Source organism: Rosa chinensis, chromosome 6 (assembly GCF_002994745.2).
Source record: "Rosa chinensis cultivar Old Blush chromosome 6, RchiOBHm-V2, whole genome shotgun sequence".
In the NCBI taxonomy this organism is placed as follows: Eukaryota; Viridiplantae; Streptophyta; class Magnoliopsida; order Rosales; family Rosaceae; genus Rosa; species Rosa chinensis.
Genome location: NC_037093.1, coordinates 31793525 through 31821140, shown reverse-complemented (window position 1 = coordinate 31821140; position 27616 = coordinate 31793525). Strand labels below are relative to the sequence as shown.

Genomic DNA, 27616 nt, shown 5'->3' with positions numbered 1-27616 from the left:
GTGACGATTGGTCGTCTGGAGTCGGTTGGTGACGGTGGTATTCCCCTATAAATAGGTAGGGGTAAGGAGATGGGTTGACCATATTTTCAACATGGTGTTTTCCTTGTTTTTCATTATGCTCCTGCTTCTGAAATCTTCTTTTCTCTTTAGGCAGTGTGCGTTTCCAGATTTCTGGGCTTTATAGCTTAATCTCATCTTAGGTTATGGGCTTTATAGTCTAATCTCACAAGGACTCGGCTTCATCACCCGCTTGGGGATTGCGCAATCTGTGCCCCTGCGAAACTGAAAAGCCGTCCAAGTGAGAAACCCAATGACTAAGATCACTGGAGGGGCGGCAGGCTGCAACGACGGAGATCGGGTGGCGATATGGAGGAGAGTGGTGCGGTGCAACTGCCCCCTAGTCTTTCGCACCAGAACCCAGCCAGCCTATCAATCCTCCAATTCACTGATCTTCTTCTGAAGCTCCTCAAATTCCAAAGAATCAGACTTGATCGGAGCCATCATGTAGCGGACTTGGGAGTGTACGCGGGGATAGTTGTATATCGATCGCGTTGTATGAATCATGTAATGATGTCATTGTGTATCGCATTTGTTTGAATATGTAATACGTTATCGTGTATCACCTTTGTATGGAGTATCAATTGGTGTATCACTATTGGCCGCAAAGCCTTTTCTAATAAACATTCCTTTTGGAGTATGTATCGCTTTGCATTGCTCTAGCGTCTTTTGTTTTGGTATGAGCTTTTAGAGTGTATCACCGCAGTGGAGTGCGAGTGTAGGCGCCATATTTCAAGGCAGTATAACCAATGCTAGAGGCGGGAGCGAGTGGCGAGGCGTTGATGTCAAGCGATTTCGTTTGGCGTGGTATCACATTGGCATTGGCATTGGCCATTGCAGCCTTCCATCCCGTATCGTTGCAGTGTTTTAAGGGGCTAACTAATTGCGATGTGTCATGTAGTAATAACTTTGTTCGTGGCGATGTATCGTGTATTGTGTGTTCATTCAGTCATTTGATCGCAACTGGCAGCGCAAGGGTTCGCGAGGGACAATATTGTGCTGTATCAGCGGAACCGGCCGTGAGCGATATTGCATTGTTATGCATTCGAGCATTGGTCGGTGTATCGCGTATCATTCACTCAAGGATTGGCGTATGGCGTAACATTCATTCATGCATGGGATCGCCACTGGTAGTGCAAGGGTTCGTGAGGGACAACATTGTGCTGTGTTAGCGAAACTAGCCGTGTGCAATATCACATTGACATTGGTTCATTCATTGGTGTATTGCGTGACGTTCTTTCATTGATTGACGTATCGCGTAACATTCATTCATTGATTGGCGTATCGCGTAACATTCATTCATTGGATCACACTTGGCATCGCAAGGGCTTGCGAGGGACAGCATTGTGTTGTGTCAGCGGAACCGGCCGTGAGCGATATCGCATTAACATTCATCCATTCATTGGCATATTGTGTAACATTCATTATCGTGTAAAAATAAATGAGAATTGGTCTACTCATATTTTTCATTACATTTTGTTATCAACACATGTATCGTATTTTATAATTTACCTTTTTTTGTAAATAATGACGTTTAAAAGTGAAATGAGAATTGATCTACTCATTTCATTTGGTAGTCCCTTTATATAGAGAGAGATTATCAATCACAATAATGACAGTAAATGCTGATTGAACTGTAATCGCTAATTCCTTAATACCTCCTTCGTCAGTTATTTTGACGAAAGCACATAATATATTTTTCCTTTAACATGACAGAACTTTTCAAAGTATTTTTCACTAAAAGTTATCGAATTATTCACGTACATATATTTAACATTTAACTCCCGTCCTGAATATTACCAACTATGAGCTTTTATCAATCTAATGATATTTCTGGAAAAAAGAAGGAAAAAAAAATAGAAAAAGAAGAATGTACTCAATCCAGAAACTAGCAGTCTTCATTTGGCAAGAATCGGAGACAAAAATCAAATCCCAGGCCCAGCCAATCAAGAACAAGTTCAAGTTCAACACTACCAAGAATAAATGAATCACACCCATTGCCCTTTTGTGCCAGATAAATGATTATAATCCAACTATGACACAAATGGAGAATCTCGAATAATTATTACCAAGTACACCAACGCTTACCTAAAACATAAGCTAGATAACTTGCCACTCACTGTGGAAGATTCTGCGCAGGAATATTACCTCCATCCTATTCTGCAGTGATATGTTGGTTTCTGTATGTAACTTATCAGCTCCTCTCCATCTATAGTTAGTTCAAGAGACATTTCCTTTCTATTGGTAAAATCATGCTCCTTTCCATCTTTCATCAGAATTGGGATGCTTTTCCCCCACACGCTTGTCCATGATAATATTTGAAACTCTGTTAGTTTTAGTGCCTGCTGATCTTTTATATCTTCGTTCCTGCTTTAATGAAAACTTGTATCTTAGGAACAACGAATTTGCCATAACCCCTACAGAACTCAAGCCCATGAGAGCTCCAGCAATTGACGGAGTCAGCATGGTCCCAGTTACAGGCAGTAATACTCCAGCAGCAATTGGAAGCCCAACCTGTAAGAAAGCTAGAAGCATAAACCCAGTACTATTGCTGAAAAGAGCAAGGCACATAGTATCTTGGAAAGGAAATGAGAAAGAATAAACAATCGAAAGAAGCACCAAATAAAGTGTTGTGATCAAGTAGGATAGGAAATCAAAACACCAAATAAGGCACACTACACCAAGAGAATCACATGGAGTTAAGAACACAAAAACACCACAAATAACGTGGTTCTGTGGATAGCCTATGGCCAAGGGGCAGCAATCAATCTTCAACTATATGAATAATGGGTACATAATCCTACCAAACCTGTAAGATAAGATGTAATGAACAACTAAAAAGAATTATAAAAAGAAAGACGCCCTTATTTTATAAGAGTTTGGCAACTAATTCCATTTGACTGTAAGCAATTATTCCAACACTTTCTCTGGAATCAACGGTAAGTAATCTTACAACAATTAGAATTATGAATAATTTACTTATTCAATAGGAATCCAAATCCTATTACGACATGTTTTCTTCTGAGGCAAGAATCTAATTGCCTTGTGAAATCACTCATAGACTTGATCCTTAGCCCGCACAACAAGATAAAACAGAAGATCAACGGCTGGAAAATCGACTTGAAGTTTACAGGCTGAGGTGAGAGGTTCAATTAAACATTTTCATGGTTAATCTAGCAAAAACATATACATCCCATAGCACTCTTTAGTCCAATCTTTATTGGAATGGTCAAAGGTAGGACATAGAGTCCAAAAAATTAGACTTCGTACTATGTTTCATTATTAAACAGTATGGAATATCATGTGAAATACGAGAGGTGGGAGATTCTTGAAACATGGATGCAGTAATATATCGTGAACAATGTATATCTACATATTTTTACGCATGCATGCAAAGAGGATAGAAGGCACACGAAGTTAAACAGGTATATGTTCAGTTATTGAAATTCTCAGGTACTTGAATCAGTCAAAGAGCATTAAGGATTACTCATTCTGATTTATTCCAGATATTAAATGCAACTTCAGGCAGCTAAAAGACCTTTGAATCATTTTGAGTAACAACTAACAAGTAAATCTGATAGCCAATATGGAAACATAAAATCAAACAAACAAACTCCCACTTTTTTGAATTTTCATAAAGATTCCAAGGATTGAATTGCAATAAGGTTGAATATTAATAGGCTCTTCGTTTTTTCTGCTTCCAGTGGTGTTGTGTGTTTACCACCCAATATTTCATGGTGATCTTATTAACAGCTCTACTATCCACATGTCCTTCACGATGGCCATCTCTGGTCTGAGGGGCAGGAATGGCACATGGACGGAGGGTTTCAAATTAATTCTCTTGCAGGAGCTCATCAACCTATCTTTTCAATTCAGCATTCTGTGCTGGATTCATCGTACAATATGAGTAAATTCAGTAAAGTTTCTCATGAATGACAGCAATTACATGCTGAATATCACGAAGAGAAGGATGTTCATCTGGAAAATCCTCAGGGAGTACATCATTCAACTATTCAAGTGTAAGATTCTTTTGTCACCTCACAAGGTGTCTTGAACATAATCCAACTAGGAATAGAAAACCTAATCAAAATATACCAAGTTATGCAGTTCAATTAGGAAATACATAGAACTCTCTCTAAGTTAATAAATATTCATACCGTAGTCCCAAAACAATATTAATTTATTGTTGGATCTAATAATAATCCCCCTAAAATAATAATTTTCCGTAGTCCAAACAATATTAATTTATAGGGGTTTTATGTGCCACATTGACTCCTTTTAACTATTGGGTGTTATTCTGGCCGGTGCAAAGAGTTCAGACATTGTTGGTGAAAAAAAAAACCATAAATTCTTCAAAACTTATCAAGGTAAAAAGCAGCGGCCATGCTCCCTTAACAAGGGAATCAATTTCTCCTGAGCCTTTCTTTCATCTCATCCCAATGAGTGACTGGTTCTTCACGTGTTCTTTCAATCTAACCTTTGTCCACCAACTTCATTTCATCCGGCTTTGCGAGCTTCGGAAAAGTTATTCAAAATAGTGATTCGAGTCAGATAACCTATCCAAAAGAATTTTAGGATTCAGCAAGCTAGCATAACTAGGAGATTCAACCTTGATAGACTTCAATGCTATTTCTTCATAATCATGTATTTGCTCATTGTCATTGGGAGCATTTTGTTTCAAACATTTCTCCTAGGTTGCATCCTCAGTCCTCCGCCCACGCTTTCTTCTTCATTGCAAAAAGATGCTTCAATTTCTGTGGAAAGACGTTCTGAAGCAGTATTTTGGTATTGAGTTCTTGTCTCAAGTTAATCTATTTGGATGGTTAAACCTTCTAGAGTTGGAGCCAAAGTCACAGGAGCTGACATAAAATTTCTTCATAAATCTTTCCCACAGCTGTAGTAATTAACTAAAGAGCATTTTATCCAACCAAATAGATAGAGATGGATTAGGTGCTCTCTTTTGCCATTTCTCCCCCTCATAAAACCTATGAGGTTAGACAATGATGTCCTTATCATATAGTCCCACTAACTGTTGGGGGTAGATAAATTTGTCACGACCAATGTTTTAGATAGTGAAAGAGAAGGGCGAGGCAATAATTCGAAACCTTAAGCCTCAAAAAGGGTGAATACCTTGGAGTTGAGTCGTAAGTTTTTTTTTTTTTTTTTTAATTTTTTTTTAATAATAAATAAAAGAACACATTAAGCGCCGATCGCGTCAGCACACTACGGTTTCTCATCAAATAGCAAATGCATATTTGAGACAAGCACAAACAACAATAAGATGCTTGCAGAAGGAGTTTTATCAACGCCTAGGCACCACACCTTGAGGCATGCTATTTAAAACAGTGGTCACAACAGATAGCGATTGAAAGATTTATATTATATATGTGTGTGTGTGTGTAATATAACTAACAACCAATAAACCAAGAAGATAAAACAGAAAAGCACAGCAAATTTTAAGCACTCAAAGAATTCCTGCGTACATCCATCCACTACACTACGGGAGAAAATAGAGTTTTACAAGAATGATTCCTCGAGATCTAATCCCAATTGAATACCCTTTCAGACCCTCTGTCAAATCCTAGAAGTACACTACCATCTGCTCTCTCTTTCTCAACTCTCTTTCTCCTCAGTATAAAAGACTGAGTTGAAGTTTGAAGTACAGTCTACCATCTGCTCTCTTTGTTCTCAATTCTCTGTACTTATAAATGACTCCAGGAGGTTATTATAATTAGCATACAAAACAACCCTAGCCACTAATAATGCATAGAGCTGGCATATCTTTAGTTTATATGCATTGAAGTTTACGATTCACTCATTGTTCCATACTAACCAAACAAGGAACCCAATCCTGACCTTCAGAAAATGGAATGACCTCATTCCTATGTGCTTATTTTATTTTAACTTCTACAGCTCGGAGGAAAAGAAAAAAAAAAGGATAGAATGAAATAAAGAAATGATAATTAGCGAGCCATACATCATGTAAGAACTTACAGTATTTAGACCAAAGAAAGTAACTTACAATGTTGTATGCAAAAGCCCACCAAAGATTTTGCTTCACAGTCTCCATAGTTAGCCTGCTCAACTCCAAAGCATCAACCAACTGCACGAAGTTATGTGGATCATATATGTTATACGACAGTGCTTATTTGATGTAAAGCAGGACTCCTATATGAGTGCTGAATCAGTTGTTGAAGAGTGATTAATACAAATGCACATACGCAGTCATGAATGATTACCAAATATGGTATATTTACATAAATAAAATTTTTAATACGTTGTTAGTTAATATTTTAAAACATCCAATATTTTGGGGTCTGGATTTTGAAACTTACATATGGGGTTTATTTTACGATTTTAATTGTATGCTTGATAATTTATCATTTATTGGTTGATTGTGTCACACTAGTAAGTCAGATTGTGGGTGCTGATTAATTACTATAGGCAACAGTTTAGGAATTTGATACGAGCAGGAAAAAAAGAAAAAGAAAAAGGAGTTTGGAATTCGTCAAGAAAGAAACTGTGGTGGTGAGATGTGACAGCCAAAGTTTCGTTCATTTGGCCAAGAATCAAGTGTTTGATGCAAAAGTCAAGAACATTGATGTTTGATATCACACGATAGAGATGGGATCGACAGAGGAGAACCAACAGTTGAGAAAGTTAATACCAAGGAGAATGGCTCAGATTGTTTACACCAATGCAGAGAAGTTCAACATTTCTCAATCTTGTGAATTTTTCTACATGTTAAAAATTAGGTGAGGAATTGGGTGGAGCACCTCCTCACTTGTGGTGCACTGAGGCAAGAAAGTTTTTGTCAAGGTGAAGGTTCCTGAAGTTCGCTCATGGTTACTTCACGAAGTTGAAGGCAGAAAGTTCCAGCCACTTGGTTTTAACTAACCACCGTGGAGATTGTTGTGTTTTGGCTTGTCAAAAGTCATCATAGGACTCTAGAAAAAATCAGCTTTGGGTAAGAAAGAATGTTGCATGCTGGTTTTTGCCCAAGTTTATAAATCCATAAAGAAACAAGGTCAGGAAAAGGGGATGAAGTCCTACAATAACTAAACGGAAAAGGTTAATAATACCAAAACGATTAATTAAATATTTTATGATATAAATATATGCATATAAAAAAAGTTATCATATACATATGCAAAATTGACGATCTGCCCCACACCCCTCTAGATGTCCGAATGTTTTTTTTATTTTTATTTATATATGAAGTAAAAGGTGCATCATCTGATGGGAAAAAAAAAAACCTCAGTCCAATTGAAAAAAAAACAGTATGTTTTCTGATTGCAAAAAGGTGTTCACTGTTGACTACCAAAGTTAAATTATTAATAATTACCTGTGAAAGTCTATTGCCCAATAGAACAATAGAGGAGGCCTCACTAGCAGCTCCAACACCACCACCCATGGCAATCCCAACATGGGATGAAGCTAAGGCTGCAGCATCATTGATTCCATCACCAACCATGGCAACAATATTTTGATCATTTTGAAGTTCAGTTATGAACTTCTTCTTTTCCCTTGGTTTAACACCAGATATTACCTGCAATCGACAGCATAAATTTTACATTTTGATAGGGAAAATATTTTGAAGTTCAGCTTGTAGATGCAAATGCTACTTGGGTAGAAACACTGCAAGATAATTTCAAAAAGCTTCTTGTTATATATGGAAATGCATTACTGTTATTGGATACCAAGAATCATCATACTGTTACAGTGGTTGCCTGCCAAACTCTGCAGAAGCAACTTACACATAGAGCTTTGGAGTAAGAATACCGAACAATATAAAGAGCATTTGGACAGGGCAGACCAAAACATAACTGAATCTCAGAGCTCTTCCACCCATACCCATCCCTGAATACTCTTCAGACACAAAAACACTGATTGAACCACAAAGTTAAAACGACTACCATAATTTAACTAGGGACTCTTCGATAAACATTCTAAAATGGTGGTTTCGTTCTTTAGGATGGCAGTAGAAGTCCTGAGTTAAGGTTCAGAGATAGGCTTCAAAATGTTATTCCATGTGCTTCTCTTCTTCTTTTTTTCCGCAAACTCTGACCTGTTCTGATTGGGAATTTTATATTCCTTAAATAAAAAGCATCAATAGTAATTACATCCATTAAGAATTTGTTATATTGATATTCATAGCTGAGAAGTGCTCCTTCAAAACCACTTCTAATTTCAAAATCTCCCTTTCGCAATCACAGGGTTTATCAGATTTTATGCTCCCTGCAGTTTAACTCCAATGCCTTTTTATTTTCTTCAACATAATGCTCATTTATCCAGCCTAGTTAACAAATTAACTGTCATTTTAAGGGGGAAAATTTAGTTTGTGTTGTCTCAATCTTAATGGCACCAGTGTGTAGTCATGGAAAGATTCTGTTGGAAAAAGAAGTAATTAAATATCCCTGACCTTCTCTTTTGGAATACCAACTACAGATGCAACGTACTCTGCGTTTTCTGTTTTGTCCCCAGATAGCATGTATACAGAAATCCCTTGGCTAGATAAGGATTTAACAACTTGTTCAGCATCATCTCTTATCTGATCCTCAAAATAAATAAGACCAGCAAGAGTACTATCAATGGCAACATACACAACAGATTGACTCTTATGGGCCTCAACTTCTTCAAATGGATTCTCATTGACTCCATGCCTGCAGAAATAACAAACGATCTAAGATAAAAGACTGTAAAGACACTATAATAAGAAAACTGGGATTGGGTGTGACAAAAAAGTGATTGATCATGATGAACAGCGAAGAACTCCAGTGTTGATGGGCTGTGATAGAGATTATGACGTTGGCTTAGAACTATCTGAGAGACAAGGCTGTGAGAACGGCGATACAAATTAAGGTGAGTTTACAATGTTGCAGTAGTGCAGATAAGAAGGGATATTGAGGTGGGAAGAGATTGGAAGAGATTATGGCCTGATGCATTACAAATCTAGAGAGATACAATTGAAGGCGAAGAAGGTCTAATGAGATAAAGGTGATGAAGGTGGTGAATACTAGGTTTTTCAAGGATGAAAAGGGTTATGGTCAGGGTAATGGGTTCAAACAGTAAAAAGGAACAAGCAGAAAGGAAATCAAAGTTTAGTCATTTCATTCATACCCCAAACTGGAAGCGACATACAGATTTAAAGGAAAAGTGGGAAGGGATTCCCTCACAAAAGATAGTCCTTGAATAGCGGATGAGACAAAATAGATATGTAGGGCGTAATCTTGGGCTGTAAGGGTAAAATTAGGTCTGTGGAGGTGGTTGACTCTAACGGAGGGTCTCAAAATTTCTGTCTCTGGAGCACAATGTTCTGATACAATGATAGAAACTTTAGAGAACAAGCGGAAAGTTCTCTTGTATGGTAATATGCCGAAATAAGTGGAATCAGGTAGTCAAATAATGACAAATGCAACATGCAAAAGTTTTTATGTAAGGCCGTAGAAGTGCAAAAAGTCCAATGTGAATTACCGTTGGACCCAGTCCAAAGTTCCAACAGAAACCCTTTTATCTTCAATAATAGCTACAGCACCAGAGCCAGGTTCTTCTATAAATGTTCCATCTGCAACCTGCAAAAAAAAAAAAAAAAAAAAAAAAGGGTCCTTTGTTTAACGTAAGGGCAAGTTGATCATTTCTCTATAACAATGACCACTTAATGTGCTATAAAACATCATAGAGATGCATGTACAGTCATTCAGTCAATAACACGCTCTGTTTCAGGACACCAGGATATATCATCCATGTACTGGCTTGCATTAATTTTTTTTAATAGGAAATGAAAATACATGTTCCCGCATGTGATGCCTCCTCACCTAAGGGACAGTTTTTTGGGGAATGTGATAGCAACAACCTTAAAATGACCTAAGACTGCACTCTTGGCCCAACTGATCCACCAGCCCAGCAGTATTGGCTCTTTTGAATTTCTAGTATTACCCAAGTCCCTTGGACACGTGTAGGTTTTTCCAGTTGTACTACCTTATCTCCTAGCAGACTACATGTTGTTGTCCTCTGCCAGTTAAAAATGAAGTTTCTTTGAATTTTTCTTGCATTTCCTTTTGCTCTTTTTTTTGGTTGCTATTAGACTGTGAGGGACAAGTGACTCTGAAGGCTGAAATTATATGCACAGTTTTACATGTTACAATTTCAGATGTATTTAACACGTGGCTGAGATGCACTTGTCCCTCCCTTAAAACTGTCCGTTAGGTGAGCAAGACTGTTCCCCATGTAATACCTGTATAATCTGACAATTAACAGCCCGAGCGGCTTCCACAATAGCTTTCCCAACAGGATGAATTGTATTTGATTCTACTCCAGCAGCAAACTTGAGAACCTCAAGGTCTGACCAAGTATGGTTCGACTTTTCTCTGTTAAAAATACAACAATAATATTAACATTAAAACAAAATAGAAAAAATAAAAATAGTCAAATCTATATTTATCTCTTCTTCTTTTTTATGATAATGAATCTATTTTTCTTTCTTTTTTTGAGATATATAGTAGGTAAATTGCAGATTAGAAAAAACTATAATTAATCACTTGTACAGGATAATATTATCTTAATCCTAGGAGTAGTTATATGTAACAGATTAGTTATATGTAACAGATTGTATACATATGTAACAGATATGCAACAGATTGTATATCCAGAAGTCCAGAACAATATCAGTTATTAGACCGACTTGTGCCTCTGACAGTCTCTGTGAGGAAAAAATTTCAAGCTCTTAAGACTGTTTTGGATTAAAGATCGAACGAAGTCACAGTATTCACATTCACAAAAGTATTTGAGCTTTAATTCAATGGATAGATATTTGCAAGAAAAATAATGGAAACCCATAAAAAATAAATAAATAACCACTTAAAATATTTAATCAACACATATTGCAACCAAGCAACAGGATACTGAGGGTCGAAGAGATGAAGCAACAGTTATCGCTTAGAAGCATGCTAAACCATTATCCATACAGCGAAAACTAGGAGCATTTTCAAATATAAAATGAAAATATTAAGGTAATTTAAAAACGATGGAATTTAAAGTAGTTATGCAATGCTTAAAAATTATCATGTAAGAATGAAAATTTCTGTCAGTACTCAACTCTACGTCAGTAACTTCTGCATGTTTGGGAGTCAAAATTTTTGTCACAACTGGCTTGCCCATTGTCAGAGTCCCTGTTTTATCAAATACTACAGTGTTCACCATCGAAAACTTCTCTAAAACATTTCCACCACGCAAAAGCAGTCCTCTTGTGGCTCCTAATGAAGTTCCTACCTGGAATCACTTGACGGTGAACATAAATTTGATTGCATACACAAGTACACACAAGTTTAGAAAATACAAAATAAAATAAAAACAATCTAGCATGAATGAATGCATAGATTTCAGTATTAGTGTGCCAACTTGATAAGTCAAAAACAAACATGTCCAAGTCTGCTTCAAAATAGACGGAAAATAAGCAATCAAGTATATGGGAATAGGATTCTTTAGACTGCTCCAAACATTTCGTGCAGCTTATTATTTGCAAGCTTTCCACATATTGAAGCGTTACGACTTACACCACATTTCAGCCAATACCTATACTCAGTAACTAGTGTCTTAAAAGCCAAGTTGGAGGCACAACTTAAGGTGTGAATCAAAGCAAAGTAGAAGAAATAACATCCATTTGCTTAGCCAAATGAGACAGAGGACTCACAGCCCCATGCAACAGTATTAGCTTAGCACCCAAAAAAGGCAGATAAAGAGACCCTAAGTTGTACTGTAGACTAAAATAAAACATAACCCCCCAACAACTCACTAGCTTGGAGACAAATTTGCAGCACCTCAAAGGCTACATTAGAAAAAATTCAGAATCATTAAGGGCTACTTCTATAGTTACCAGCACATTAAGCAAACCCAATAGCTTTGATTTTTCTTTACTCTTCACTTAATAATCTTGTCCTGATGTAATGTTTTTACAGTGCTGAATACATTTGGGGCAGTGTTGTGCTACTCTTCTTAGCAGCTACACAAAGTAGTTGGATTATATACTATCTTTACTAAGCCAAGCTCACTTGAATTGGAATTTATTTCTGACTGATTTCAGCCAGCCTCTTTGGTCTGTAGACTCAGTTTCCTGCCACTGTCCTGTTCCTAAATGTAGGCGTTTTACCTTTCAATTTCAGAAAACTATCTTTACTAAGCCAAGCTCACTTGAATTGGAATTTATTTCTGACTGATTGCAGCCAGCCTCTTTGGTCTGTAGACTCAGTTTCCTGCCACTGTCCTGTTCCTAAATGTAGGCGTTTTACCTTTCAATTTCAGAAAACTATGAGCTATACGAAAAAGAGAGATGCAGGATCTCTCAAAGATAATCAATTTGACCATATGTTGGATTATACTTCAGCTTCACACCTGAGCACTTGGAAATCGGTAGGTTTTCTGCAAACATATTAGGTTTTGGGCATCTTTATGGGCCTCTGTTTGTGGGGAAGTTTAAAGATTAGATTTTTCTTTACTGTTTTAGACTGAAAACTCTGTTTTGATGAAGAAAGTTTGGTGGCAGTTAACCATTTCCATTTTCTGCAGCACTTTGTTGGGCTTTGATATTATTGAATTTATCAATTAAAAAGCTGTTTCTTTTCTAAAATAAAAAATAAAATAAAAACAAAACAAAACAGAAAAAGCAAGAGAAAAAAAATGTGACGTGTTACAGTAAGAAAAACTACTGTGGCACTAAAACAAAGATTAAGGATTAACAATTTCATAAATAGTTAGGGGTTCACCTTTTGGATGTTTGATGCTGGAAAAGGGTGGTGATTTGTTATTTATGGAAGGGTTGGAAGAGCAATGTACCCTAACTGGGAGAGACCGGGAAAGGCCCAACAACAAATGCAATCTAGGTGAGTTCTATTACCGTTTTTCTGTGACAAGATCAAGATGCCCTCAATAGTATGCATATGGGGGTCCACCAGGTGAAAAGTCACCAAAACAGATGGAAAGTAAAACAAATGCATTGCTTCCAGGTAATCCGTGACCACTGGAATAAGTAAAGATGGTTAACCGCTAACATAGAGTTTGGATCATAATTATAGTTCAAAAGGAGATACTGTACTTGGCCCATTTTTATTTATGGTAATTGATTTGCAAAAGACTTATGCCTCAAAGCTCAAACCTACCAATGGGCTACGCCTTCACCTTTAAAAATGGTAATCCCTAAACACACCAATTTTGTTAAACTATTGGTGACCATTTTCATCAAGACTTTGAAATTTATAAATCCCTTTCCATGCACGTTCAGGCGTTCTGATGAGGATGCAATAATAGACAAAATAGTTCGTTGTATGAGAGAGAGTAGTATTTCAAGGAGATTACCAGCACAGCTGTAGGTGTAGCCAGCCCAAGGGCACATGGACAAGCAACAACCTGCACATAGAAAACATATGCTCACTACAATGAACAAACAAGCAAACAATAAATAAATACGCAAATTTTGTATAGTAAAAAAACGAAGAAAAAATAATAATAATCAAATTAGTCTATGGAGCTAGGAAGATTTTCAAATCAAAAGAGCGTTATTTTTTGTCTGTACATCTTAAAATGCAATACTTTTCAGCCAAAATATTGCTGCGTAAAGACAGCACCACAGTTTCAGCCAAAAAATAAATAAAGGCAGCACCACAACATATAAAATAGAATTACTGAAAAAACATAATAACACAGCTTAAATGCCAAAGTATCTCGTGAGGTTTATGCAGATTCTAAATGTTAAATATTTAAAACAAAAACAGTAGATAAACAAAACAGTAGATCTGTGTGAGATCCTGTCCCTCTTACATAAGGAATTGAAAAGAACGAAAGCCAACCAAACAATAATTTATTGTTTCATTTCTTTTTTCTTTGTTAATGTGCTTCAGGTGAAGTGTTCCCACACTGGAAAATACAACCTTGCCTAAGAATTTTAAAAGGGTTTGGGACTCTGCCCATTATCACTTGGTTGTGGGTGTGATGCTCAGATTAGTTTATCAAAAAAGTGTACTGTAAAATTCACGACGGAGATTCTTAATTGCTCATACCAGAACACTGCAAGAGAGTTGCAATGCTAAAGAAACTGAATTTCCTCCTTGAAGAACCGCAGGTAAAATACGTCCACCAATCAAACTCCAGAACAAAAATGTAGCCGCAGAGAGTCCCATTACTCCATATGTAAAATGCCCAGATACCTAGTCAAAGCAAACCAAACGAAAGATTAGTTCAGCTATTTCAGTAAATCAGGTCATCAAATTATATCTCAACAGCACACTTGAAAGTTGCTAGAGTTCAATTTATACGTTCTTCAGAAATCCCTCACTCCGGAGACAAGAAAAGTAAATGATGGAAGTGTAGGAAAAAGATGTCCAGATTCCTGCCAGCTTGCATCAGTGTGGATCTAATGACCCAGAACACCTATGATGTACTTAAAAATGTGGGGAACTTGTGGGTTGGTGATAAAATGACTCAAGACACTCATCTCATATGAAATATATGGTCCAGTGATGGCTAACTGGCTAAGTAATAGTTTCCTTTAAGTCTTCCATACATTTCAGGATTACCAACCATGTCACCATCATCAGGCAACAGTCTCATTAGTATATACTCTGTAGGTTTAGCAATAATTTTCAATCCATCATAGCTTTTAGCTCTGTGCATGTCAACGGCATTATAACTCAGAAAAACCAAAAACCTCTGTGAATGTGGGTCCTTGTTTTTTATTTTATTTCTTATATTTTAATTACGTTATTTTTGCCCTTGATATAACTAATTTTTTATTTGAATTGATATATGAAAGTAGGGGCATTGTCTGGGGTTTTAAATGTTTACCAAAACCAAGTTTTCACATTTAAGTTCAGATGGATACACTGCCGTGTAAACATAACTGCAGAATAATGTCTATCCAAGTACTCTAAGAAAGAATGATGACCTTGTCAGCCAGACGCTGGACTGGAGCCTCCCGACTCTGTGCTTCTTCTACTAGACGAACAATGTCTGCCATAGCAGTCTCACCACCTGGTCTCTGCACTACAATAGTAAGACTTCCATTGAGATTTATACTTCCAGCTGCAACTTGACTCTGGCATAAACAAAAAGTATCCCAATGTTATGATAAAATCATATTATAAATAGCTTCAACAAATTAGCCAAATGAAGTGCGTATAGAGGAGAGGCCCATTCTTAGTAAGCAGATATGTACCCCAGGTAGTTTGGTCACAGGCAATGGCTCTCCAGTAAAACTTGACTCATCAATGGTACTTCTACCAGCTATAACAATTCCATCTACTGGAACACGGTCCTAATGCAATGAGAGAAGTGAATTAAAATCACAGAAACTTGTATTCTAAACAAGATTTTATAATTCACAAACTACTTCTGTTTTTAGCACCACAGTCGGAAGCTATGAACCCAGAAAATAAAAGAAAGAGGTTACCATACAAGTGACATCCCACAGAAAAAAAAAAAAAAAAAGCACAGAAAAAGGACAATCTCCCAAAAGCATTATTCAATAGAAGTATAAGTGGGAAAGCTACACAAAGTTAATGTTCCAGGGAAGGTACAAACAACAAATAATAAATGACGAGTAATACATACTCCAGGTAATACAACAACTTGATCTCCTACACAGAGACTGTTAGATGGAACTTCAACTATTGTTTCCGACTCTTTAACACCATCATTGACCAGAAGACGAGCTTTTGCTGGTAAAATATTAAGAAGCTCAGTCATATCACTGCTTGCTTTGATTTTAGCTCTTTGTTCAAGATTCCTCCCCAGCAGCACGAATGCTATCAACATTATTGGTTCCTCAAAGAAAGTCTTCCAACCCTGCATCCAGAAGCTTCCATTGAACAACGCAAAAGAAGCAAAAAGAAGAGTACATACATGTTCCTAGACATCTGTATTAATTAAGCAATCAAGAGGCTAGAATAGTGAGTTACAAATAGGGAATTAATGAAAATAAAAGATAAAGAAGACACAATCTAAACGTAGGCAAGTCAAATTAATTTACCCATACCACCCAAAATTTTGTCATCACAGCACATCTCCCTATATAATGAGCTTAGTCATATGACCATTATAGCAACACAGATTATAAATGAGTATCATATTTTAGTTGTCTGGGCATTAACAAAAAAGATGTCAAGTACAGAAAAAATACACCAACTGATAAAACATAAGACATTTATTTGCCCGCATCCTAATCGCTGAAGCTTTTCAGAGTAGTAGTAAATAATTAAACTTTAAAATGGAAGTAGAGCTGGAGATCCTCAATTTGAATAGTTGGAATTGCTTCCTAGGTATAAATTGAACTCCACATGTTGGAGAGACCCGCATATGAAGGTGACTCCATGTTTTTTACAAAGCGGGAAAGGGGGATTAAAACACTGGACCTCTACCAACAATTTTTGGAGAAAATAGGAGGAGTCCTAGAATGTAAAACAATTGTTGTTCACCAATACCATCTTAACAACAAAGAATCCCATTTGTTCATCCAACATTAATAATTAGAACTTCATAAACAGACAAGATCTATAACGAAGAAGACGATTAGCACCAACCAGCTTTGGTATAAAGGCAGCTAATGAACTGACTGTAAATGAAGATAAAGCCCCAAGACCAACTAAAGTGTTCATGTTTGGAGCCCCTTTAACAAGACTCTTCAAACCATCAAGGATAAGCCGACGCCCAGGACCAAGCAATGTGAATAAAGATAGAGACAGATGGAATCCTGTTGAATGAAAAGCATGGATCCATGAAGCCTCAGCTCCAAGGAAATGAGAAAGATGACCAACTAGGCAGACAGCACATAGAGCCCAAGAGAAAGCAAGCTCATGACCTAACCAAAAAAACAAAAACACAAATAGCAATTAGATGCACCATGCAATGCATAAAAAAGAAATAATAATAATAATAATAATAATAAAACATCAGTAGTAACAGCTTTGAAGCAGTTTACAAGAGAGCTGGACACACCGATTTAATTCTATCAAGTAAACTAGAGATGCTCACTACTTAAAGATGTCTACCACTTTCTTTCAGGCGTTTGCGCTTATCTTCAATTTTCCTTTCAAACATCTTAAGAAAACTGTTTCTTCCTGAATCTGCACATAAGGAATGATCAATTAGTACAGACATTAAAGATATTAGTTCATAAGTGTGCAAACTATTGAAAAAATAAAAAGAGTCTGCTAGCAGTGAAGATTGAAGAACTCTGTAAGAATATGTTTAAAAACAGATAAGTATGCAGTAATTCCAAACAGATAAAAATCTAGAAACAAAAGCACCTACATCACGATTACACAAAGGAAACCTCAACAAAAACTGTTTATGAGGACTCCTTACAAAAGGCTACAATTTCCAGGTTCGCAGATCAATGGCATATTTGATGAAATGTGAACCAAATAATAATCAACCTAAGCACTGAATAGGAATTAGTAATGAGTTTAATGAGTTTAATAGATGAAATTTGTTTTCCAAAAAATAGAGAGAGATGCAAAAGATCAGCAGGCAGTTTAGAAAAGTTAAAAATGCAAAGCCTCTGAGATGAATAAAAACACCTGCCAAATGATGTTAAATATACTACAAGAAATACTCTTAAAATGCTAGGATAAGACTCCTAAAGAAAGGAATGTATTTTTCTGTCCTAATGAAAACCATCTTTTGTTCTCCGTAATGGAAAATTCTTGTGTTCCTCTTGATCTAGATGGTTTCAGATAATTAGCCAGCACCACATGAAGCAATAAAATAGCAGTCTTTAATTTGTCCCAGCACTCAAAAACAATTCAACTATCAAAGATAGCAGTTTCTAGACACAACCGAGACTACACCAAAAGCATGCAGCATCTCAAATTTGCAATGGAAGGAGCAAATTTTAAAAATAATATATACATGTATAGAAGGCAACCAAGGGATCCCTAATTTTTTTACTATTTGAGGAATTGCAGATAGGACCCACAATTCAATCTCGTTTCTACGATCTACATCTTGCATTTTTAAGGTCTTGATTTGTATATCACCTCTGCAAATATCAGCCAAATGGGAAGCCACTTCGGACATACCATAAAATATCCTGATCACAATGAACGGTTTTCGGTTACATTGCGTTTGTCAATTTGTTTAATCCTTTTCCAACTTGATTCATCTATTCCTTGAATTGGACGTCACAAATGAACAATTTGCATCGTCAAAACAGGATGGACAAAACGATGCGTAGACCAGAATTTGCCATAACTTTTCCAGTGAGCCCTCCTATAGTTAACAAAAGATGAACCCTACAGAAAATAAGATGGATCTTTTGTCCCATACACAGTCGCTAGAGGACAGCTATGATCCTGGTAGATGCGGTAAAATCAGGCAGTGAGAAAGGAGGAGGCTCCAAAGGAGTTGACAATTTGAGCTTGTTGTAAAATCATAGGAGTGACTCAATCCGAACTCTAGCTTGGAGTTTCAGAAGTGAATCGGTTATGGAACTCAAGCTTGAAGTTGTAGAATAGGGATCGGGCATAAAAGGTTTTCTCTCTTCTTGTTTCTTAGGTGGAGCTTTATAGCTAGAAGTTGTAGCTATACCTTTAGCATTCTCTACAACAAAGTTGTGACTACATATTGCATGGAAGAGATCAACTATGCCCATATGGACAAACAATCAGTCTAATTCTCAAATATAAAATACAACCAATTATTTGAAAATATGGAGTTCTTAATTTCCTAATGACAACTAAGAGATCTCTAAGCTCATAGACTGGAAGTGGAACTGCACATTCTCCAAAACCAATGGGTGCTCTGCCATAGAATTGCCCTCAAACCAATCCACCAACCAGTTGAGACTACCAAAAAAAGCAAGTAATTTGTATCAATAACAATTTTTAAGCTTCTGTTCTTACAAAAATTGGAGAAGTAAGACATTATTTTGCATATACACATCACTGAAATTAAATCCAATGATATGAGGACATACCATAAAGAATTATGGTTGATCCTGACAAGAAATGTTTTGCAGTTCTATGGTGATATATCTCCTTGTGTAGCTCCCTGACCTGCCACTTAACCCGGCACGCTTCACATAAATCAATTAAGAACCCTAAACATATGATTATATCTACTGTGATTTCAGATATTGAGTTGAGAACTAGGCAACCAGAAGTAGATATATAAGTATCATCAACAACTATAAACATTTTGATCTTGCATAGTCAACAGACCAAAGAAACTGTTTTCATGTAATAGTAGTGTTTGTTGACATAGCACCAATAAAGGGATTTGGGACTTAGAGAGTAAATTAGAAGAGATGGGAAATTAGGGTAGTAATCAGAAACAGACGCCTGTTGAGGACTGAGGATATGAATGGAGCTTTATAGGCTTTCAGATCCAGGACGAGAACACAAACAGCATGCAAAGTATGCTTGTCAGTATGACTGAATGTGGAACTCTTACGGTCCAGAAGTTAAATAAGAAAACATCAGCTGAGAAGAAACCACACCTATTTGTCTGATGATAAAGCTGTCTTATGGGCAGTCCCATTTAATAACTCAGCTAATAGACCAAAGACACGGAATAATCATCACCAAATGTCTCTGAATTTGCAGTTTATCAAGTAAACACCGTAGTTTCAAATTCAGACATTTATGTCATTGAACATTTTAAAGTCAACCTGAAGTCTGATTCTGGAAATATATTCAATGACCTTCCATATAGGTTTTGTTCTTTCTTTTCAAAAAGAAAATGTTGTGATCACAATATAGCAAAACAAGACACACCCTCAAGTTACAGTTAGGATTGTACTGTGATCTAACAGGAATGACAATGTCTGTCTGTAATGAGCTTGCAGTCAACTGCTGGTTAGAGACATAGAGATGGTAAGACTAAATTCCAATTCTTTCGCATACTGTTAGTTTAGTTTGAGTTAGCTTTAACTGGAAAATTTATAGGCCAGTGCATTATTTATAACCTTCTAGTAAATCTGTCAGTAGTCCCACAGCCCCGAGGACCTGAGAAACATATAGTGTACAAGAACATGGGCCTTGGGGTGCTTTAATTCTTCGATGGTATGGGAGACAAGTGAACTGCAGGCAGGGTCAAGTTCATGACTCCAGCCCCGGAGTGTAGGATAAGTGTCAAGTGACTCCAGCCCTGGCGATCAGGGGGCATTTTATCATATTCCACATCACCTAAGTACCTCTGAAATGGAGTGTACATGAACATGGGGCCTCTCCTCCATTGCCAATTGGTTTTGGGCGGGATGCTCTAGTTCTGATAAAATCTACCTTGGAATTCTTTTATAGTTGTAGAAGTTAGAGCATCCAACCAAAATCAATTGTCATAGATGCAGAGACCCACGATGTTATGTATTGTCAACCAATGAACAAGTTCATCCTCTAAGCCAAGCCAACTCTTAAGCACCACAGTTTCATTTTACTTCTCCTAGTACATAACAAGCTCCGATGAAAGTAGATCCCATTTAGATTAAGAATAAAGAACACATAACGTTAGGTTAAGATTTTACCTAGAAAAATCGTAAAGAATAAATAATGCCCTTTAGTAAGAACTAAAGCCAATTCCTCAGTCAACTAAGTTGTAGAGAAATCCTCTAGAGGGACCGTGAACCTTGAGGGAAAAATAGGAGAATGAAATATATGGTGACAAATTCTCTCTGAATATTCAAAATATGACATTCTCGATGCCTTCTCCAGGCAACAAAGAGCAGTTATATAGTCCTAAGTCCTAATAGATACATTAATAAACCAATGTACATTATGTACATACATTGAATGTATATGATGTTCCTAAAACTTGAACCTCATTAAATACAATAATAATAAAATAAAACAAGGGAGCTGTATAATTATTGTGTGCATGAACCTACCTATATCATCTGAGAACATTAACCATGAAAAAATTTACCAAGCATATAATTTTTCAATAAATAAAATCAGATTGATTCTCAAATATTTGCAATAAAAAAACAAAAAATAAGAACCAATAAATTGTTGACAGTAATGAAATTTGAAATGCTTACCACGAATGTTAGAATTGAAACCACAATTAGTCAAATGGTTTGCAAGTGTCTCTCCCAACTGCTTTTGCCAGTTTGGTGAGAGCTTGGCTTCAGACACAGGCCAGATAATTGCCACCTCAGTCGTAAGATTTACACTAGCAGATGACACCTGTGGCTGCCATAAAATAAATCTGTTTAGGTTTGCAAAATAGGGCAAAAGCTGATCAACTAATCAAACTGGCAATCACCGTAACCATTTAAGTGATAAGCAAATAGAGAACAACTTTGTTCTTCTTTTCTACATCTCTTAAACTTGAGAACAACAACAACAACAACCAAAAAGAAAATCTTAAAAATCATCCATCCTACTTGGTTAATTGATGGCAGAAGATTGGATTTTGAAACTACCAAGGCAGACGATACTAAAATCAGAAATAGATTGTTGATGTGATTCCGAAAAAAAACAAACGCAAGAGTATTGTTCTATATCTTCATTTCATGTTCATTCCTTATATCATTTCATACAGAACACACTCCACATAGGTCCTCCTCGAAACAGGAATTTCATATGACATTCAATTCCACACCATCATATACAGAAGAGGCGTGAAAAAGGAAAAGTGATAGCATGACTTACTTGGCTTTCTAGAATTCGCTTCACACTTGCTGCACATCCCCCACATGTCATTCCCTGTTGGAAATTGAGCAACTCCATGAGTCAGAAATGGTAAACAAACAAACAAACAAGGAGAGAGAGAGAGAGAGAGAGAGAGGAATTGCATACTCCAACATCGAGCAGTATGACATCAGTCGAGACGGCCGAGACGTCATCGCCCCCAGAAGCAACGACCTTGGACTTGGAATCGCCACCGTCCGAACTACCTCCACCATCGCCGCCGCTGCCACCACTCTCGCCGCCGAAGCCACCATTTCCACCGCCGGAAGCAAATGACGCATGGTTGCTCGCAACGCACTCTAAACGACGCCGCGTCGGAGGATCAACCACGCAGAGGCTCCTTCTCGGCGTCGATGAAGAGAAAGGCCTCTGCCTATGAAAGCCGCCGTAGTTGCAAGTGAGCCTGCGAGCTATCAATCGACTCGCGAGGGGTTGATGACTCGGAAAGATCTTGCAAAGTCGGCGGTTCAGGGCTTTCGTAACGGTGAGCAGAGCCAATGTGGTCGATGTGCTCGCGTTCAGTGTTGACTCCATTCGAGAGAGATGCCCGAGCCTCTATCGCTCTTATCTGCTTTATATGTTATGCTGTCCAAAAATCAAAAAGGGACTTTGTATTCACATCTCCAAAACTGTCATTTAGAGCTCCCTCAATTTTTAAAGACAAATTATCAATAAAAACACAAAAGAGATAAGGCAAAAAAAAAAAAAAAACTTTTCTTACCTCTACGTATAGTAGTAGTTTTTAAGGTTTAGGAAACTTTCTCCTTCACCGTAAACCCTAAAATATACATCGGCAAATGTTATTTATGTCACTATTGATCACCCATCAATGCAAATAAGTTTTTTTATGAAAAAAAAGTTTCAGTTATGAAACTGATAGAAAATAAGGAAGCAAAAATTTGTCAAACATTTAGCAAGAATGATGGTGGAAAGAAGATTTGACAAGGGGGGAAAGAGTCAATGTATTTGATTAATTCAACAAAAAAGAAACATAAGCTATCTCCATAAGATTATAAAACATTGAAAATTTCATGGAAAGAATTCACAAATACAAGACTGTTAACAACCTCTATAAAAATACAAATGACAGTAAACCGGAGAGTAAATACTAATTCTTATGTGGCTGTCCATGTTATTAGTTAGGGACCTACATGTAATATCTCAATAGTCTGAACACTTATCATGTAAACCCTACCTCTATATAAGGGAGGCCTCTGAGACTGAATAACATACTTCTCTATTTTCCCCTCATCTCTCTTTATACATTCCTTACTCTCTACAACGTAAGTAAATATTTTATAACACGTTATCAGCACGATTTGCTTTTCTATTCTTACTCTATGATGATCCAGATGTTTTATGGCGCAACGTCGTTGCCTTGAACTATAAAACGTGATCTATGAGTTCATTCTCTTTAGAATTCCTATTTGTTTACTTTACTGGTGCACTGAGCTTTGCAAATATCTTTCACGTCATCACCATACTGATGCCATGCAATCTTGATTCAATTGATCAACATATCTTTTGATGGCCTATGTATTCTTATATTCATAGATGTCCATGTTTGTTGTGATACATGTGCATGATTATCTCTAATGTTGTCACGATATGTATATAAGATATATGTTATTAATGTAATGCATATATCTTTGCTGTTTCATTCCTTATCGCATATCTAATATTTATTTAATTAAATTTATCTTATATGTTTTATCAATTAAGCATACTTAATATTCATAATACAAGTGAACCTGAAGTTTCACTACTGCTACACGAGCCAGAAGTTTCGAGTACATATCTGTTTGAACCCAAAGTTCAAAAATACGGAATTTTAGAACCTGAAGTTCTAATCATAAGAACACGAACCTGAAGCTTCGTGCATATAATTGCGATCCAATGTTCACTTTATTTTTTCGAACCTGAAGTTTCGATATTGATTACTTATTTGTTAAGAACCTGTGGTTCTGACACTATATATGGATCCTAACATACCTCATCTTCATTGTGGCAGGAAGATGACGAATTTGGCAAAATTGGATTTTGTCGCCCTTGACATCTCTGGCAAGAACTACCTGTCTTGGGCCCTTGATGCCGAGATTCATCTGGAAGCCCAAAACCTTGGGCCTACAATCAAGGAAGGAAACTCAACGTCCCCGCAGAATAAAACTAAGGCTATGATTTTTCTACGCCACCATCTCCATCAGGGATTGAAGGACGAGTACTTAACTGTCAAAGACTCACTTGAGCTATGGACAGGTTTCGCAGATAGGTTCGCTCACCAAAAGATTGTTGTGCTCCCTAGAGCACGTTATGAATGGACGCATTTGAGCCTTCAAGATTACAGTTCTATGATATATTATAATTCCGCCATGTTCAGGATCACCTCCCAAATGAATCTTTGTGGAGAAACTGTAACTCAGGCCATGATGCTTGAAAAGACCTTATCCACTTTTCATGCCTCATATATGGTCTTACAGCAGCAATACAGAGAAAGAGGATTCACCAAATATTCTAATCTCATCTCTTGTCTTCTGGTGGCTGAGTAAACAATGAGCTCTTAATGAAAAACCATTAGTCTCGCCCTACAGGATCAAACCATTCCCTGAAGCGAATGCTACTTTTACTAGTGGTTATAGCAATAGACGTGGTGCAAGGCATGGCAAAGCCCGTAACCGTGGTCAGAGTTGACAAAATGGTCAAGCTCGTGAGGGCTACAACCAGCAGTTGGGCCCAAGGGACAATGCCAAGATTACTAAAGGAAATGGTCAGATGATCAAAACTCATAAAAATAAAGACAATGTTTGTCTTAGATGTGGTGGTAAAGGCCACTGGGCTCGCACCTGTCGTGCAGAAGAACATTTGGTGGCACTCTACAAAGCTTCCTTGAAAAAGAAAAATGTGGAAACAAACTACATTGACCACTCTGACCCTTGGGATTCATCTGAGCCTATGGATATTACTCCGCTTGATGTCTCATATTTTTTTGCGAACAATGGAAGCAATTTTGATGATATGAGTATATGACTAGTGGTGGAGTCCTTGACGACAACTAGTTGTCAGCCTATGCTTAGGCACTTTTTCTTTTATGTTTTCCTAGCATTAGTCATATTTCCCTTTGCTTTGGTCTCTATATTGGAAGTTCAATAAAAGAAGAATGTTTCTATTCTATAATTTTTTTTTCCCCGAACAATTTGAATTTCCATTTTTTTTGTTATGACCATTACTCTACTTGTCTCTAATTATGGTTTAATTATAACTTTCACAGTTTTTTTTTTTTGGTCTTGCTAGAAAGAAAAAAAAAGAAGTCCTTGTTCAGGCGTGCATGCACACATGCAATCATCATAGAATCCTTTTTAACGTTTTTCAAAGTAGAATATTTGTTGTGATAATACAGCATGTAGATAAAGATCAGTGAAACCAACTCATGCATGGAATGTTTACATACTTATCTCTGTGCAAGGAATTATCTCTGTGCAAGGAATATCACCAATGATTATCATTTTATCACAAGTAGATATCTCAATGACTATATGTCTTGCGACTTTAGTTATCTGTAGGAAGTTGTATTTAAAACTACTTCTTACTAGTCTTCCTTGATTATTTTTGTTTTTTTTAACTTTCATTTGAAAAAAAAGAGAAATTTATATTTCTTTTTGGCGCCCAACTCAATGATTAAATTGTTTTGTCAATAAGAATATAAACAAATACAATTTTATGCCTTAGTCAGATTAATTAATTGTTATTATTTCTTTTATGAAGGCAAGAAAAGAGATTTCAGGTGCCCTTAAGTTATGAAGGATGGAGAAGATATATGTCTTGCTGACAGTGCCACTACACATACGATCCTTCGCGATCAGATTTATTTCTCCACTTTAACACCTTCTAAAGCTAATGTGACTACTATCTCAGGTCCTGCAGACCTGATTGAAGGCTCCGGAAGAGCCCACATTAGGCTACCAAATGGAACTCAATTGTCCATTTAAGAGGCTTTATACTCTTCGAGATCTAGAAGAAATCTCCTCAGTTTTAGAGATATCTGTTTAAATGGATACCACATTGAGACCACAAATGATAATCATGTGGAATATCTTTGCATTACGTCCAATAAAAACTGTCAAAAGCAGATATTGGAAAAAATTGGTTGCCCCTATCATCTGGGTTGTATTACACAACCATTCAACCAATTGAGGATACCATGTTGTGAACCAGCAGTTCAAAAATCAACATACATTTATGCTTTGGCATGACCGTTTGGGTCACCCTGGATCCACCATGATGCGTAGGATCATTACAAATTCCAATGGACATCCATTGATGACTAAACATATTGTTTTGCCAAGCAACCCTTGCAAAGCCTGCTCACAAGGGAAATTAGTGGTTAAACCATCTTATACAAAGATAGATATCGAATCCCCGTCTTTTCTACAAAGAATTCAAGGAGACATTTGTGGACCTATTGACCCATCTTGTGGACCATTTCAATATTTTATGGTCCTAGTTGATGCCTCTACAAGATGGTCACATGTTTGCCTCTTGTCTACCCGTAATGTGGCATTTGCCAAACTACTTGCTCAGATAATTAAACTACGAGCTCAATTCCCGGACTACTCTATCAAGTCCATTCGTTTAGACAATGCTGGTGAATTTACATCTCAAACGTTTGATGATTATTGCATGTCTATGGAAATTGAAATTGAACATTCGGTTCCTCATGTTCATACACAAAATGGTTTGGCAGAAGCTTTTATTAAGCGACTTCAAATAATAGCGCGCACTTTGCTAATGAAAACAAAGATGCCAATTTCTGCATGGGGACATGCAATTTTGCATGCAGCAGCTTTAATTCGGTTGAGGCCCATAGCCAACCATCAGTATTCCCCATTACAACTTGTTTCTGGGAGCCAGCCCAATATCTCCCATCTTCGAACATTTGGTTGTGTTGTTTATGTGCCTATCGCACCGCCACAACGTATAAAAATAGGCCCTCAACGTCGATTGGGAATTTACATTGGCTTTGATTCACCATCCATTATTCGGTATTTAGAACCCATGACGGGTGATACCTTCACTGCACGGTTTGCAGATTGCCATTTTGATGAGACAATATCCCCGCCGTTAGGGGGAGATAAGACTGTTCTAAATGAACGTCGTGAATTAATGTGGACTGTACCCACTATATCTCATCTTGATCCACGTACTAAAGAAAGTGAAATTGAATGCCTAATGCATTCACTGACACAGCAAAAGTGACAAGATCACATATCCCAGCAATAAATGCACTGACAAGAATTAATGTCCAAATTGGACAAACTAATGTGGCAGCCAATGAGCCATTTGTTGCACGCCTGAAGCGTGGCAGACCTATAGGTTCAAAAGATTCAATTCCCAGAAAGAGGAAATCAAAGGCACATCTGAATCCAAATGAAATCTCCCCTGAAGAGAATATTGGGCAAGACATTAATGTCCGATCCACAATTCATGATTCTGTGACTACAGAAGAGGAAAATGACATCGGTGAGACACTAGCCCATGAAGAGGCTCAGGTACCTGAAAATAAGGAAATTTCCGTAAACTATGTGTACACCAATGAGTTGTGGGATCGTAGAGATATAATCATAGACAATATATTCTCATTCGCAGTAGCTACTGAAATAATAAAAGGCGATGACACTGAACCTCGCTCTGTTAATGAATGTAGACATAGACATGATTGGCTTCAATGGAAAGATGTAATCCAAACTGAATTAAATTCTCTAGAAAAACGGAGTGTTTTCGGACCTGTTGTCCAAACACCACCCAATGTCAAACCGGTTGGATATAAATGGGTATTTGTAAGAAAGCGTAATGAGAAAAATGAGATTGCAAGATATAAGGCGCTACTTGTT

General features: G+C 37.1%; 2 protein-coding genes across 5 annotated transcripts; one reads left to right on the top strand and one right to left on the bottom strand.

Annotated features, from left to right (window-relative positions):
* Positions 1–1930: 1930 nt before the first annotated feature.
* Positions 1931–22361, bottom strand: LOC112169603 (copper-transporting ATPase PAA1, chloroplastic). Of its 4 annotated transcripts, XM_040507851.1 has the most exons (19): positions 21840–22361; positions 21693–21746; positions 21077–21230; positions 19019–19117; positions 17091–17165; positions 16623–16900; positions 15655–15888; positions 15260–15358; positions 14990–15139; positions 14106–14252; positions 13405–13455; positions 11153–11325; positions 10292–10424; positions 9532–9629; positions 8661–8720; positions 8480–8567; positions 7403–7606; positions 6080–6160; positions 1931–2571 (listed from the first exon to the last, which is right to left on the bottom strand). In XM_040507851.1, the coding sequence occupies exons 1-19, from the start codon at positions 22263–22265 to the stop codon at positions 2308–2310; spliced, it is 2868 nt and encodes a 955-aa protein (XP_040363785.1). In that variant the 5' UTR covers positions 22266–22361; the 3' UTR covers positions 1931–2307. The 4 variants fall into 4 exon arrangements, with proteins under 4 accessions (XP_040363785.1, XP_040363783.1, XP_040363784.1 ...); XM_040507849.1 differs by having other exon boundaries at positions 8480–8720; XM_040507850.1 differs by having other exon boundaries at positions 8480–8720; positions 21077–21224.
* Positions 22362–23746: 1385 nt separating this feature from the next.
* LOC112171186 lies at positions 23747–24277 on the top strand. Its single transcript, XM_024308407.1, has one exon. It carries the CDS (start codon positions 23747–23749, stop codon positions 24275–24277), a length of 531 nt encoding a protein of 176 aa, XP_024164175.1.
* Positions 24278–27616: the final 3339 nt, after the last annotated feature.